Source organism: Xenopus laevis, chromosome 8S, assembly GCF_017654675.1.
Source record: "Xenopus laevis strain J_2021 chromosome 8S, Xenopus_laevis_v10.1, whole genome shotgun sequence".
Taxonomy (NCBI): Eukaryota; Metazoa; Chordata; class Amphibia; order Anura; family Pipidae; genus Xenopus; species Xenopus laevis.
Window position 1 is genome coordinate 39,327,821 of NC_054386.1, and position 13,050 is coordinate 39,340,870.

Here is a 13,050-nt window from a genome sequence, read left to right on the forward strand (position 1 = left end):
GTATATCTTAGTGGAACATTACAGATGTAGTCACAGGGAGTTCGGAGGGTTACCCGCCTATTGCAATCAGGGTTGGCAGTATATGCTCTCGTCTGTCTGTTGATTATGAGTAGCGTGATACGAAGCACAGAATTGGGCCGACCTTCATTTGTAGCTCGCATAACCCCCCTGTGGGTCTAAACAGTGAAAAAAATAATAAACAATAGTAACACGGATAATTACTGTTAAAAACATGTAGGAAAAATCCTGATCACAAACAAGCTAATTTATATCAACAGTTTATATCGCAGCTAGGGTCAATACGATTGCATCGCTATTATTCTCATATATCCGAGTCCAAAAAACATTATCTCATAGCGATGTGATTTGTCCTGTCTCAATATCCAGATGAGTATACATTGTCACAGAATGGGGTAGATAAGGGGATACAATGTCATATTAGTGTTTCCCTGTCACTTTCATATTGATACATCAAATGAATTACATCTTATTTTGCTTTACAGATAGTCAATACTACCAAGCTTCAATAGAACTGGGCCATAGGAAGTGTTTCATTTAACCCTTTTGGTACCAAAGTGTCCAACTTGAAAATCCACATTGATTCCTTGCGAAGGAGTAGCAGATCTCTGTTCCCCCCTCTTCTTGGAATTGGAATATGATCAATGATCATATGCCTAAACTGTGGTAGTGTATGGTTGAATTCCAACCAATGTTTAGCAATGGGTTGGTCTGCCCTCCCCGTCGTTAGAGCGGCTCTAATCGCACAGCGGTGATTGTTCATCCTTTCACGATACGTCGTGGAGGCTTTGCCTATATAGTGTAATCCACATGGACACCAGGCCATATAGACCACATGGTCTGAAGTGCAGGTCACCCTGTGTTCAATCATGAATTTTCTCCCAGTCCTAGGATGTGTAAACGACATTCCCTGCAGCATCCCACTACACGTAAGACAGTTGGCACATTTGAAACAGCCCTATTTCAACGGTCTATTCAACCAAGTAGTTCCTGCAGTCGGCTTGACCATTATGTCTTTCACCACTAGATGGTCACTGAGATTGCGTCCCCTCCTATATGCCACCATCGGTGTCTTCTTACCAAAAAAAGGTAGGCTGGTATCGGTGTTTATAATCTCCCATCTGTTCACAAGGGCTTCCTTAATTTGAGGGCTATTTAATGTCCAATCCGTAACGAACACCAATTCTGGGGCTGCAGGCTTCTTAGTTTTTTTGGGTGATAGAAGATCTTTCTGTGTATTCTGTGTGGCACGTTTTCTCTGTTCGTTAATCAGGTCCCAGGAATATCCTCTGGACGCAAACTGATCCGCCAGTGCAGTGAGTTGTAGTTGAGCTTGCTTGGGGTCAGAGTTATTTCTGATCACTCGTAGAAATTGGGAATACAGGACCCCTCGGGACATGTGTGGTGGGTGGTGTGAATGTGCCTGTATTAAACTATTTCGGTCTGTGGGTTTTTTAAACAAAGTGGTGCCCAATTTATCTCCCTGTTTGAAGATGGTAATATCCAAAAAATTCACTTGTTTCTTATCCAGTTCAAGTGTTAATTTAATGGGGCTGTTAAGTTCATTTAATGCCTGATGGAATCCCCTTAGTTCTTCCTCAGTTCCCTTCCAAATAAGGAGCAGATCGTCTATGTAGCGTTTGTAAAAAATTATGTTCCCTTTACTCATATGTAACAACCAGAGTGTTTCAAATTGTTCCATGAACAAATTAGCAAACGAGGGAGCTACATTAGAACCCATCGCTGTTCCTGAGATTTGTAGAAAAAAAGTGTCCCCAAAGGCGAAATAATTGTGTGTCAAAATAAGATCCAAGAGTGACACTAAAAACTCAGTGGGAGGAGAGCCTATATGTGCTTTTATGAGAGAGTCTCTACAAGCTGCCAGACCTTTGTCGTGTGGGATCACGGTATATAGGCTAGCTACATCCATTGTTGCCAACAAACAGTCCATAGGAATTGTCAGATCCATGAGCAGGGTGAGTAAATGTGATGTGTCCCTAATGTATGAGTCCATATCCTGCACTAGGGGTTGTAAAAAGTGATCTATGAATTGGGCTATCGGTTGGAATATAGAACCAATGGCGGAAATGATAGGTCTCCCAGGTGGAGCAGTTAGGGACTTGTGGATCTTCGGTAAGGTATAAATAAAGGGGACCTTAGGGTAGTCAGTTGTTAAGAATTGGCTTACGGTTGTATCTATCCATCCAGCAGTTAGAGCCATCTTAATGGACGCATCTAGTGTGCCCTTGAATTTCATTGTTGGGTCACCCCTCAGCTTCACATGTTTTTAACAGTAATTATCCGTGTTACTATTGTTTATTATTTTTTTCACTGTTTAGACCCACGGGGGGGTTATGCGAGCTACAAATGAAGGTCGGCCCAATTCTGTGCTTCGTATCACGCTACTCATAATCAACAGACAGACGAGAGCATATACTGCCAACTCTGATTGCAATAGGCGGGTAACCCTCCGAACTCCCTGTGACTACATCTGTAATGTTCCACTAAGATATACCCTGACCTGAGGTGGCTCAACCATTCAGGCGCATTGGTGCCAATTGGTGGCCTGTGCGCACGATGTGGGATCCATGAAAATAATGAAGGGGCAAAATGACCTGTCACGGGACTAACACCGTGACATATACAGAAGAGCTGTCAAATAGATGCTGCGGTGAGAGGAGGAGCCGCACCGGCTTGACGTACGGTGAGGCTTCCCATTCGCTGACAGTACAGGAGAGAGGAGGGGCCAGTCCTGCAGGCGATACGGGAGAACTCCGCATACGAACGGAGATACAGGACTGAGTAAGCATGACGGGGGCAGTTTGGAGCGGACCTAGTTGTGTAAGTAGCTTATGTGATAATTGAAGCTGCAGGAATGGGCGATATGGAGGCGGAACAACTTGCATATCCTACGGTGGGTCTGCTCACTGGATCACTCTTGATACACTGGTGATCTAGGTTGGGTCACTGGGGCTGAGGAATATCACGGCACATTTGGTTATAATATACTGTGAACACTATTAATGAAGTTTGTCATTTTGCTATATCACGGTTTTTATGTATACACGAAAGTATACATCATTGTGGGGGTTTACACTGTTTCTGTATCATCATACACACCCACCTGTGACGTCATACAATAGGTTTTGGCGCCAATGGGGATCTTTAAATGGCAGTGTTTGTTTGTGTGTGTTTTCACTTCCTGATGACGGCTTAAGTGAATAGCCGAAACGTTGAAATAAATTTTTTTTTGGATTTTGCACCTTCAAAAGTCCTGTGAGTGCGGTTCTTGTTGCTTTATCTATATATATATATATATATATATATATATATATATATATATATATATATATATATATATATATATATATATATATATATATATATATATATATATATATATATATATATATATATATATATATATATATATATATATATATATCTCAAAAAAACTTCCGCACACATAGGTCTTGATAAGTGAAAAAAAGCTGGTAGATTTATTTTAACATATATATATATATATATATATATATATATATATATATATATATATATATATATATATATATATATATATATATATATATAATATACCAAGGAAAGCCGGCACTCTCGAATAGAAAGTTCATTTGCCTGGGTGCAGTATCCATAATTTTATCCACAAGAAATCCAAGAAGATCCGCACTCATAGGTCTTACTCAACCCAACCCAATGACAGCTGCTGATGCTCCGTCGGTGGGCGCTGTTTCATGGTACCCGCATGAGAGAAGATGGGCATGAAGCGGCCACATCGGAAGCAGACCACGGACTCCCCTTTACCCATAACTTGTGGACCGTAAAATATTGAACACAGTCTTATACTTTTAAGCTTTGGGGTTTAAGATTGTTTTGCTACTAAATTCATTTTTTTTCCATCTTTTCTTTTTTTTCCTTTTTTCTATTTCTCTTTGTCTTAATATAAGAGTATACACACACTATGGAGTACAATTATACTTAAATGTGGCACTGAGGTGAAATAAATTCACAAGCTTCAGCTAAAATTCACAAGCTTCAGCTAAAATTCACACAGAAAGGAGTTATTTAATGGTTTCTAACGTTTCACAACATAGTAACATGTGGGTCACTAATTAATTAATTGTTTAAATGAGGGGTAATCCATGTATTTATGGTGAAGGCACACGGTAATGTATGTAAATATTTTTACACACATGGGAATATCTTGACAGGGGTAGCAATATAGTGGAGTGACATAACGGTGTGTGAGGTTTGCGATGTCCCTAGGGAGGAGGTTCTAGTTTAAATCTTCTGATATGCAAGCAGCGTGTGGATTGAATAGTGAGATGTCTCTAAGGGGTGAGGAGGATTAACAGGTTTGAGGCCATACTGATTATACATATATTTAACACATGCAAGAAAAGGCAATCACTTTACATGGGGCTTTTAAATTGAGAGAGCTAAGAGAGAATGATGTCCACGCGTTTATAGTTACATCCTCAGATTTGGCAACATTAGTAGCCCTAGTAACTTTTAACTGATACATAAATAGTTTTTGAAAAAAAGAAAAAGTGGATATGGGTAACTATGTAACTATATATGCAGGAAGAAATGCATCTAATGCATTAAAAGGGGTCTGTACAGACACAGGCGCATGCAAGTGCATGGTTTGGTGCTTACATCTACCCGTGTCAGTACAGGACCATTTAAAAAAGCTGTGTGCATTCCTTCATGAGCTCCCCTGCGACTGAGAGCTTTAAATTGGAATGCAGGGGAGCACAAGGAAAACCACTTGTCTGTATGAACCCTAACAAAGTGAGTGAGGTGCAGGTAGGAGAGGAGCAGGGCTGCTGCAAAAAGCGCCAAGCAATCATCTAAAAAAAAAAAAAAAGGTCCTGGGTATAGAACACTGCTCATGCTTAGAGGATGAACATGGATGCTCAAACAAGGAACTTCTTCCTTTTAATGACAGCATCAAAGAAAGAAAGGCATTATTACTAAGTGGTGCCAATTTATTAGGCACCCCCAGTCATTATAATTGCTAACTTGGGCCAGGGCCTACTGTAGGAGTGCCATGTCGCCACTTTCCCTCTCTCCCAGGGATCCTTTATGGCCAATGTGGCTTGTGCACATGAGCAGTAGAGTAAAAAGCTACATTTTGAAGCAAAAACCCATCATTTTGTTCTACTGCACGTGCCAGAGCAAAGATCAATGCAGAGTAAGAAGACTGCAAGATGGTGGTCCTACATTAGTTTGTGTCCAAAAAAAACAAAATCTTGTTCACCCAAACTCTCTACAAAGGAAAGCCTTGTGCTTGGTTTGAAAGGGGGTCGGAATCTTTCCCAAAGTGAAATCAAGTGCAATACCTTCCCCTGTAGAAATGGTGGGCACCGCAGTGGAATCATAAAAGTAACCAAGTTCAACATACCCCTAAGTGGGACTAAAAATTCAATAAATGGTCTTTACGCATGCAATAGTAAAAGTGTTACAGGGGAATATAATAAAAGTCGCAAAGAGCAAAACAATTTGCACCAATAAGACTAAAAATCCACATCTCGCAATGTAATATTGTTCCTTAAACTGTTATTGCATTGCGAATTTTAATTGCGCATTGCGAATTTTATTTTTTAACTCATAAGAAGTGCTTGAAGGTGTCGTAATCTTTTGGAGCACACATAACGACTTTTTCAGTAAGAAGTTTTATTACATTGACTGCGCATTGGCGCAAACTATAAAATTCGCAAACGGTCTTTCACTGTCGGAAGTGGTCGCTAAACAGTTTCCGGGCTCGCAAAAGCTATATTAACTTCGCACAAAGCAAAATTTGTTTGCGCAAAGGCATAACTTTTCGCATTGCGAATAGTTTTTCCGTTAACGATTTTTATTACATTCCCCCGTTAGTATAGTGTTTTATATCAAATGTGAATGTGGGCTGACCTATGATAGTACTTTAAAAGTCCGCCTAAACGAGTCCAAGAATTCCATGTATAATTACCACCAACGCCTTGTCCTTTGGAAAAGAACAAAAAACAGCAAGACACTTTTTTAAACAAGGTCATGGGGAATCCCAATTAAGATGACAAACTCTGGAAAGGATCCAACCAAAGGCAGGTTGTTAGTTAAAAAAAAGAGAACATTTATATAGAGAGAGTTTTTGGAGTTGACTTTTGCAAAAAAAAAAAAAAAAAAACAACCAAGAGGGTAAATGAGGAATTTAGTATGGCTTGTTACCTCTGATCTGATGTTAATATGTATAGGATTTGGACTTTTCACATTTTGTGGACTTTCAATATTTTATACACAAATAGAAACATTTGGACTCTGGACTCTCAGAATCATCAATGGATAATACACTTGAGTTTAAGTGAATAATGACATACATTTTTTAGGTTTATAAGGCACAGTGCACAAGGGGGCATGCCCCTAAAATGTTACTGTATAACCTTGGGCCAGTACAATCAGGCACAAATATGTGGGCAGGCTACAAAGGCCCAGGCTTATGGTCGTAGACCAGCACCACCACTGGTTCAGAATGGGAGACTTTGACAGTGGTTTGAATCTCCCACCCACCCAATACCCAGTGGAAGAGATTGCATTGGGCTAGAAGAAGCAGGTTAGTGCACGGATTGTGAGTGGGAGGAGGTTGGGTGTGCGCAGGGTGGTTAGGTAGAAGGGGCAGGGGGCCTAGGGGCGCAGTCTCTTGAAATCCCAGAATACAATTTTTAGCAAACCTGGGGCCTATTAGTGGTGTCACTTATTATTATTATTAACATGTATATATATAGTGCCAACATATTGTGCAGCACTGGGTTCGTAACATGGTCCAGGGAAGGTCTCTACTTGAAATCCTAGGGACTGATTTTCATTTTGTCCAAAGTTTACTTCCAGACCTGGGCTCTATCTGCAAACAGGGCCACTCCTGCCATGAGGCACAGTTTGTGAACAAAAAAACAAGATGGTTATCTTGTATGGCCCATCGTATGGTATTAGTCTGTTCATCCTCTACAGTGTTAGACTGGGACACCAGGGGCCCACCAAAAAACCTTAGACCAGGGGTCCACTCTCAGTACTATTATTCTTTCTCTCCTCTATACCCCTAGTCTCTTTTCTTTACATACTATAATCTAATATTCCATCTATTTAGCCTCATTTTTAATTTAGCCTAGAAATAGGGAATGGACATGAAATAGGCCAAATGTTTAGCAGCATGAGGGCCCACTGACACCTGGGACTACTGCGAGTTTTCCTGGTACAGGTTTGGGATCCATTATCTGGAAAACCATTATCCAGAAAGTTCCAAAATACGGAAAGACCATTTCCCATAGACTCCATTTTATCCAAATAATCCAAATTTGTAAAAATGATTTCCTTTTTCTCTGTAATAATAAAAGAGTAGCTTGTATTTGATCCCAACTAAGATATAATTAATCCTTATTGGAAGCAAGACCAGCTTGTTGGGTTTATTTAATGTTTAAATGATTTGCTAGTAGAGATAAGGTATGAAGATCCTGTATTCTGGATAATAAATCCTAGACCTGTGTACTGGTGGGCCATTCTGACACTGATCCCCTGGGCCATTTGTTGGATACCATACAGGATTGGCCAGGGTGTGGCTGTCTAATGCATGAAATGGAATATGTGTATGCTATTTTTAGACATTCACAAGGCACATTGTTTTTGGTTTAATATACAAGAGATACAACTCTCCACTGTAAATGGCAGTACTTATTAGCCTTGTATTGGTGGTTCTAATTTACACCCCCCCCATAGATTGTAAGTTGTACGAGAAAGGGGCCTCCTTTCTCGTGTCATGAGTATTTAATTATACAGATATGGGACCTGGTATCCAGAATACTCTGGACCTGGGGGTTTCTGGATAATGGATATTTCAGATCTTCATACCTTAAGTCTACTAAAAAATAATGTAAACATTAAATAAACCCAATCAGCGCCGGATTTGTTTCCCGGGCGACCCTAGGCCGTGCGGTCCGACCAGGGCGGGCGCGCGGTCCTAGCGCCCGCCTACACTACCCCTTCCCAGCGCGCCGGCGAAAAAGCGCTGGTGCAGCTGGTGTCATTGAATGGGGACGCACACGTCCCCACAATGTGGCTGGATGGCATGCCATCCCGATTTTTTGCCGCCCTAGGCCCGGGCCTATGTGGTCTCGCCAAAAATCCGGGCCTGAACCCAATAGGCTCGTTTAGCCTCCAATAAGTATAAATTATATCTAAGTTTGGATCAAGTGCAAGGTACTATTTTATTATGACAGAGAAAAAGGAAATCATTTTTAAAAAATTTAATTATTTGGATAAAATGGAGTCTATGGGAGACGGTCTTTCCATAATTCGGAGATTTCTGGATAACGGGTGTCCAGATAATGGACCTGTATTCTATTCTATTAAAGTATTAATATCTGTCCATTCACACAAATTTCGAGGCCAGCGCACATAAATTAAGGTGCGCACAAAAATTTTTGTGTTAAAACACTATTTTGTCCTGAGCACACGGTTTTTAAAAACTGCGCACACAAGTTTGAAATGTGCACACAAAAAAGATGTTGTTTGCGCACATGGACGAGAAGGAATTAGAGGGAATTATTATTCAATTTTGTGTTACTACACATTGCAGTGTATAAAAGTAGTGCTATAAAAAAATACACTTTTTCTTGGGACACATATTGGTGCCAAACTGTGGATTTCTTAAATCATAAGACACAAAACGAATTGTTCGTATACAGTCTTTAAACTCTGCATTTTAATCAGAAGCAAAAAAAGCCAATGAGAACGAACATAAATATCCCAGTTACCTTATCGTTATAGAGTCATTTGCCACTCTGGTCTTTGGCTGTCAGTGGGATGCTGGGAGTTGTAGTCCAGCAACATCCAGAGGAATGCAGGTTGGAAACAGCTGCTGTTAGTATTAACACACGTGTATCAGCAATCGACTAGAGATAAACAGAAGGCCTCGCTCCTCCTTCAGTTCAATACAGAACGTTAGCTCCTATCAGCCTCCCCTACTGTCATGTAAATGCCAGGCTGACAGATAATAATACGAAGAGATCATCCCTTGCCCAGTCACAGCACAGGCTTTTGATTACATTCAGTTTAAATACCATATTACAGATTGTGTGTCTTGTGTAGATGCTGCAACGAGGCCCATGAAGCAGATCACACAGCATTTGCTATGGACAAGGGAGGAAGGAAGGATGAGATCAACAGAAAGAGGCAATAAAAATATCATGAAGGAAAATAGATATCCTCCTCTCTGTCCTGCTGTCATTAACCCTTTAGCCATCAAAGAGGGTGCTAAAGCACAGCACGGAAAAGGATTAAACTATACATATGCAATCCAATGGACTCGGGCCTGGTGGGTTCATAGCAAAACATCTGAAATAAATATTAAAATTACAAAGAATTCTATATTTTTTTCCCTCAACCCCCCAGCCTTGTAGCAAGAAAGAGGATAGAAATGCAAATATATGAAGGCTGATTTTGTACACAAGGTAAAGGGGCGAATGGACACTTAACTGTTAAGCGTGGAAAATCGTCCCTTCTTTTCATGCAAAGGCAGCTGTTCATTGCCAGACGAGGAGGGAGAGAGCAGAAGGGAGGTCTGGAAAGGAGGGGGAGAGGCTGAGAGGGGAGAAAAAAAAAGACAGATATCACATAGAAGCAAGAGAGGAGGGGAGACACCAGCCTTACCCAGAATCTGCCAGGCTTCCGAGAGAGGCCCTGCTTTCCCTTTTCTGTCCAAGCTACACATGAACCACCCTCTTGGCCATTTAAACTTTAGTCCCCACACAGCCGGCACCTAGTTTTGTGGACATGTGAGTGTTTAGTAACAGAGAGGAAGAACACATCCCCAGTGGTCGAGATGCACAATTGCAGGGGTGTGTTTTATTTGCCATGTATTTGTTACTATGTGTCTGTGTAATTAAGTGTGCCTGGGTAAGTCACTGAAAGGTGGTCGAATAACTAATTCAGTATTTCTTTTCTTTTTTTGTAACAAAATGACTATGCATAGCAGTAAAATAGATTGAGATCATTGTAAATAAAATGGAAGCTTGTTCACAGAGTCGACAATCGATTTGGAAAATAAAGGGGCAACGTGCTTTCTCTAATTTCAAACACATTTTATACATTTTATCAATCAACATCTGGGTTGTTCACCTTCCAACACTTTTTTTCAGTTCATTTGGTTTCGATTCTTTTTTCCAGTGACTTTCTATTTGTGACTGTTCTAAAGTGTTAGGGAGGAACTCCACGGGCAATTTTGGCGCGTTGCGCAAAAGCGCAGGCATCAAGTTTGATGCGATGGAAATAAGGTAAGCAACAGGAAAGTCAGCTGGTGCCGCATCGTTCGTCTGACACAACTGTTGGAAGCAGACGCTGCGTCTGCATTTGAAAGTCGTATCGCGTCTGATGAATGTTGCGATTCAGCCGACATTTCCATCATATCCAACTTGATGCCTGCGTTTTTGCGCAGCACGTCGGATCTCGCCGAAATCACCCATGGAGTTCCTCCCTAAAGTATCATTTTTCACCGTTGTGTGTCTTTCTAAAGTAGATCAGGGGACAGGAGGCCGCTGACCCTGTAAACTGTTCTAAATTGATACAATCGGATACATTTCTTAGCTTTGGCCCTGCTGAGCTGAGCCTAGTCCCTGAGTTTTATTAAAGGTATTGATACAATAGTTGCTAATATCCCACAGATACTGCTGACATGTATCAACTAAATGTAGCAAAATTATAACAATTTAGAATCCGCCCATGATTTACTGAATTTCCAGTGAAACACCAGAGACACGAATGTTAAACTTAAAGGGGTGGTGTGCCTTTAGGTTAACCTTTAGCATGTCTGGCTAATTGTAACTTTTCAATTGGTCTTCATTTTTTATTTTTCATAGTTTTTAAATTATTTGTCTTCTTCTTCTAACTGTTCCCTGCCTACAAATGCTCAGTAAGGCTACACAGGCCTCTCCTATTCGTATTCCATATTCAAATCAGTGCATGGTTGCTAAGGTATATTGGACCATATCAACCAAACCACAAACTGGAGAGCTGCTGAATAAAAAAGTTAAATAACTCAAAAAACCACAAATAGATAAAAATTTAAATCCAACTGCAAACTGTCTCAGAATATCACTCTGAAAGCAAAAAGTCTTTATTGCTGGTGAATAATATAATAAACAGAAAGAGCTTAAAAAAGTTTTGGAAGGTGAAGGTTTTTACCTTTTGGGTCAGCTAGCAGTTCGGCAGGTTTCACTATGGAAAACAGGTTGAACTTGATGGAAGCATGTCTTTTTTCCAACCTCACTTACTATATGACATCCATATAAGGTTCCAAATACAGAGTGACAGAATGTACCCTGACTAAGGGAAGCCCATAATTAGTAACATAACTGTGTTAAATCCTTGTGACCTTGGCCATGTTATTCCTCAACTCCAGAAATATTTGGTTACATTCCTCTGTTACCTCAATATAAACTTGGCCAATGCATTTCTGTGCCCCTGGGAAGTCTGGATTACATTCCTGTCTACTTCCCTGTGACCAGAGTGGACCTCAAGTATCAAAAATTTGAGTGTTTACCTGTTCTTAAAGAGGAACTAAGGAAAATGAAAATTTTATATATGCTTCAGCATACTGAAATAAGAAACTTTCTAATTACAATCAATTAAAACTCTGTACTGTTTCTGAAATAATCAAGTTTCTTTTCACTATCCCTCTCTCAGCATCTGTTTCTCTTCATTCTGTCTTCATGCAGGAGTTGGGTGTCAGATATTCATTGACAGTTAGATCTAATTCATCTTATAGGGGCTCCTATTGCCTAGAAGATGTATTAGTACTCACTCTATTAAAATCCCCAGACAAAATGTCTCTTTACATGCAGGATTTGTGCAAAAGGCAGTTATTTTGGTAGATTTTGTTTGTACTGGAATCCGTTTTTTGGGTGAGCTGTAATTCATCTGCTAGGAAAGGAAGCCAATGACTGTCTGACACATGGTCGGACTGGGGGACCCGGGGCCCACCCAGGCCCATCCACCCCCTCTCGCCAGAGCTGTGTCGGTGCACGACACTACGTTTGTGCGCATCCTTGCGACGCTGCATTTGTGCGCAGGCACGCGGCACCAAGTATGCACGCGCACACTGTTTTAGCCGTGAACTCCCGATCAAGGGAGGTCACTGCATTAAGGAAAAAATATGGGTGTGAGGCCCACAAGACCCGGGGCCCACCAGGTTTTTTCCCGGTGTCCCGCTGGCTCAGTCCGACCCTGATCTGACAACCAACTGCTGCAAGAAGACAGAATAAAGAGAAACAGATGTTGAGAGTGGGATAGTGAACATAAACTTGATTATTTCAGAAATTATGCAGAATATTTAACTGATTGTATTTAGAAAGATTCTTATTTCAGTATGAGGAAGCTTATATTAAATTTTCTCAATAGTTCCCCTTTAACTACAGATATGGGATCTGTTATCCAGAAAACTCAAAATTAAGGAAAGACTGTCTCCCATAGACCCCATTTTATCTATATAATCCAAATTTTTAAAAATGATTTCCTTTTTCTTTAATAATAGAACAGCACCATGTACTTGATCCAAACTAAGATATAAATAATCCTTTTTGGAAGCAGAACCAGTCTACTGGGGTTATTTAATGTTTACATAATTTTCTAGAAGACATAAGGTATGAAGATTCAAATTACAGAAAGATCCATTATCCATTAAACCCAAGGTCCCGAGCAGTTTGGATAACAGGTCCCATACCTATATTAGCATGATGTAAATGATAATATTCAGAGCTACAGTTGAATGTCAAACTAGGTCTGCAGCTGCTGTAAACTACAAATCTCAGCATTCCATAACAGCTACTGAGGAACCATGGGAGAAATGGAATACCTTTGTATTGTGGAATATTAAACAGTTCTAAAAGCTTGAAATTATGGAAGGTACCTGTACAACTTTTATGATTAAGCATGAAATAGCCAATGAAACTCATATGCCAGCATGTTTTTTCTGCCAATGGAGAAACC

General features: G+C 40.3%; 1 protein-coding gene across 6 annotated transcripts in view; it reads right to left on the bottom strand.

Moving 5' to 3' along the window:
- The window catches only part of mvb12b.S (multivesicular body subunit 12B S homeolog), an 82,328-nt gene that overhangs the window by 67,031 nt on the left and 2,247 nt on the right, over positions 1–13,050 (bottom strand). Inside the window, exons 1-4 of one of the 6 annotated variants that reach the window (XM_041574650.1) lie at positions 9,718–9,934; positions 9,544–9,628; positions 8,823–8,926; positions 5,953–6,025 (exon numbers count right to left, since the gene is read on the bottom strand). The exons of 1 other annotated variant lie outside the window; for it this stretch is intronic. Coding sequence is in view for 2 of the 5 variants with exons in the window: in XM_018232836.2 (XP_018088325.1) it covers positions 9,544–9,648 (105 nt within the window). In the remaining 3 variants the exon portion in view is untranslated. Of the gene's footprint in view, positions 1–5,952; positions 6,026–8,822; positions 8,927–9,543; positions 9,649–9,717; positions 9,937–13,050 lie in introns of those variants that run through there. 4 more of the 6 variants (XM_041574651.1, XM_018232838.2, XM_018232836.2 and 1 more) reach the window with 4 other exon arrangements.